Source organism: Orycteropus afer, unplaced genomic scaffold (assembly GCF_000298275.1).
Source record: "Orycteropus afer afer isolate SDZICR_OR568_19922 unplaced genomic scaffold, OryAfe1.0 scaffold00178, whole genome shotgun sequence".
NCBI classification, from domain to species: Eukaryota; Metazoa; Chordata; class Mammalia; order Tubulidentata; family Orycteropodidae; genus Orycteropus; species Orycteropus afer.
Window position 1 is genome coordinate 6,879,644 of NW_006921765.1, and position 2,317 is coordinate 6,881,960.

Here is a 2,317-nt window from a genome sequence, read left to right on the forward strand (position 1 = left end):
GGGCTCAAGTATAGCAGGGATTGTGGGGCTGGTGCGGGATCGGGCAGTGTTTCGTTCTGCTGTGCATGGGGTCACTATGAGTCGGAAATGACTCGATGGCACTTAACAACAACAACAACAACAACAACAACTCAAGTTGAGGTGAGAGAATTTGGTTTACATCCCAGATCTGCCACTTGTTCCCATTACCTTGCCTAAGTTATCTCCTTCTTTGGATTATTAAACACTTAAATGTGTTCATTGTTAAATGTATGTATTAGCACCAAGTCTAAGATCTAGCATACATCCATTTCTTTTAATTTTGTATTTGTATAAAGATATAAGGAACTCTGGTAGCATAATGGGTAAGGAATTTGGCTGTTAACCAGAAGGTTTTTGGTTCAAACCCATCAGCTGCTCTTCAGGAGGAAGATGAAGCAATCTACTTCCATAAGGGTTTACAGGCTCAGAAACCCAGTGAGGGTCGCTGTGGGTTGGAATCAACTCAATGGCAGTAGGTTTTTGGATTTGGGTTATAAAGATATATATATATATAAGGTAGACCCAAATACAGTGGTGTTTATTATATAATATTTATTATATATGTTAAAAATTCTGTATAACTATATTAGATTTGGTAAGGGAAAAAATGATTTAGTGGTTTTATTAATGCTTTTGTTTTGCTAAACAACAACCTCAGATTCGACCAAGAGAGGTACTTCCCTTAATCTTCATTTCTTATTCAATATCCTGTAAAAGGAAATAAAATATTTATTGATTTTTTGTAAGTACTTTGTTCTTCCAAATCAACAGTTTCACTGTTCCCCTCCTTTTTGCCAAGGAGGGTCTGTTTGGATACTTTACTGCAAGAACTTCCCCAACCCAAGTTCATGGAATGATGGAGCTAACCTATGAAACTATTGCAACCATCAAATAAAGTATTCAGATTGCTTGTTACCTTATGTAACCTTGTATCTAAAAAAGGGGTAGACTTTGTGTTTTACCTGTGGCTTCCTGACTTTCTGTTTTCTTAAAAGTTGAACATGATTTTATATTAAAGGGAAGTAGTAAAGAGGTGCGTGAGCCTCTGCTTATAGAATAACTTGTTCTTATAAGTCAAGTCCTCTTGATAAAATACACATTGCTGTCGAGTTGGACCTGACTCGTAGTGACCCCTCCTTGGGTTTCTGAGGTGGTATCACTATGGAAATGGATTAATTTCCTTCCTATGGAAATAGATTAATTTTAACTTCTTTCTGAAGGAGTGGCTGGTGGGTTTGAACCTCCAGCCTTCTGGTTGGCAGTCAAATGCCTTAGGCACTACAATTTATTTATTTATTTTTGAAAGTCATCTTTACTTTTTAGATTCAAAACTTCCATTATTTACAAGTCACTGCTTTAAAGTAATGGTTTGCTGTTTCCCCATTAATAAAATTGGCATTTTATATGCTTTTTATCATATGGACCTTGTGTATTCTATACACATTGTTAAGTCCTAGGCTAATTTTTTTACCTTTTTTTCCCCCCTGTTCCAAAATAGCTTATAAAATTGTTGCTGAAACTTTTACAGGCATTGAGGACATGATATATATAGATAAAAGAACTGCCTTTAGTTGCAGATGAAATATGTTTAATGTACTCTTCTCCCTCTCTTCTTTATTCCCCCTCTCTCCCACTCCCCATCTCTTATACATGGGGAATGTTCCTTTGTAGATTTGGCACCTTCTTTTATTTCTGAGCCACTCTCTGCTGTCCAGAAACTTGGTGGACCTGTAGTACTACATTGTTCTGCTAAACCTGTGACTGCTCATATCTCATGGTTGTTTAATGGAAAAATGCTGGACGGAAACATGGAACAGATTAAGATTCATCAGGGGACTTTGACTGTTCTTTCTCTTAACCCCTCCCTTTTGGGTTACTACCAATGCATTGCCAATAACAGCATCGGTGCAATTGTGAGTGGTCCTGCAAGAATATCCACTGCAGGTGAGTTTTATTTTGTGTGTCTTATGTATGGTGTTTCCAGAAACTTCTCTATTAGTGCAGTACTTGCGTTTTTGATTAGTGAGAAGAACATTGTTTTTGAAATCAAACACATCTGAGTTCTCATCCCAGCCTTGACTCTTGCTGTGAGTTTCATTTGGGGAAATGAACAAAAACCTCTGTGAGCCTATTATCTTCAGCTGTAACAAGGATGTAGAAATGATTTTTTTAAAAAAGTTATACAGTAAGGAAGGAGCTCTGGTAGCATAGTGTCTAAGGCATTTGACTGCTAACCAGAAGGCTGGTGGTTCAAACCCACCAGCCACTCCTCAGAAGGAAGGTTGGGCAATCCTAC

At 37.5% G+C, this 2,317-nt stretch overlaps 1 protein-coding gene across 1 annotated transcript in view; it reads left to right on the forward strand.

Moving 5' to 3' along the window:
- Positions 1-2,317, forward strand: part of CDON (cell adhesion associated, oncogene regulated) — a 207,503-nt gene that overhangs the window by 66,761 nt on the left and 138,425 nt on the right. The window contains exon 2 of the mRNA XM_007947239.2: positions 1,693-1,965. Within this exon, the coding sequence (XP_007945430.2) occupies positions 1,693-1,965 (273 nt within the window). The remainder of the gene's footprint in view (positions 1-1,692; positions 1,966-2,317) is intronic.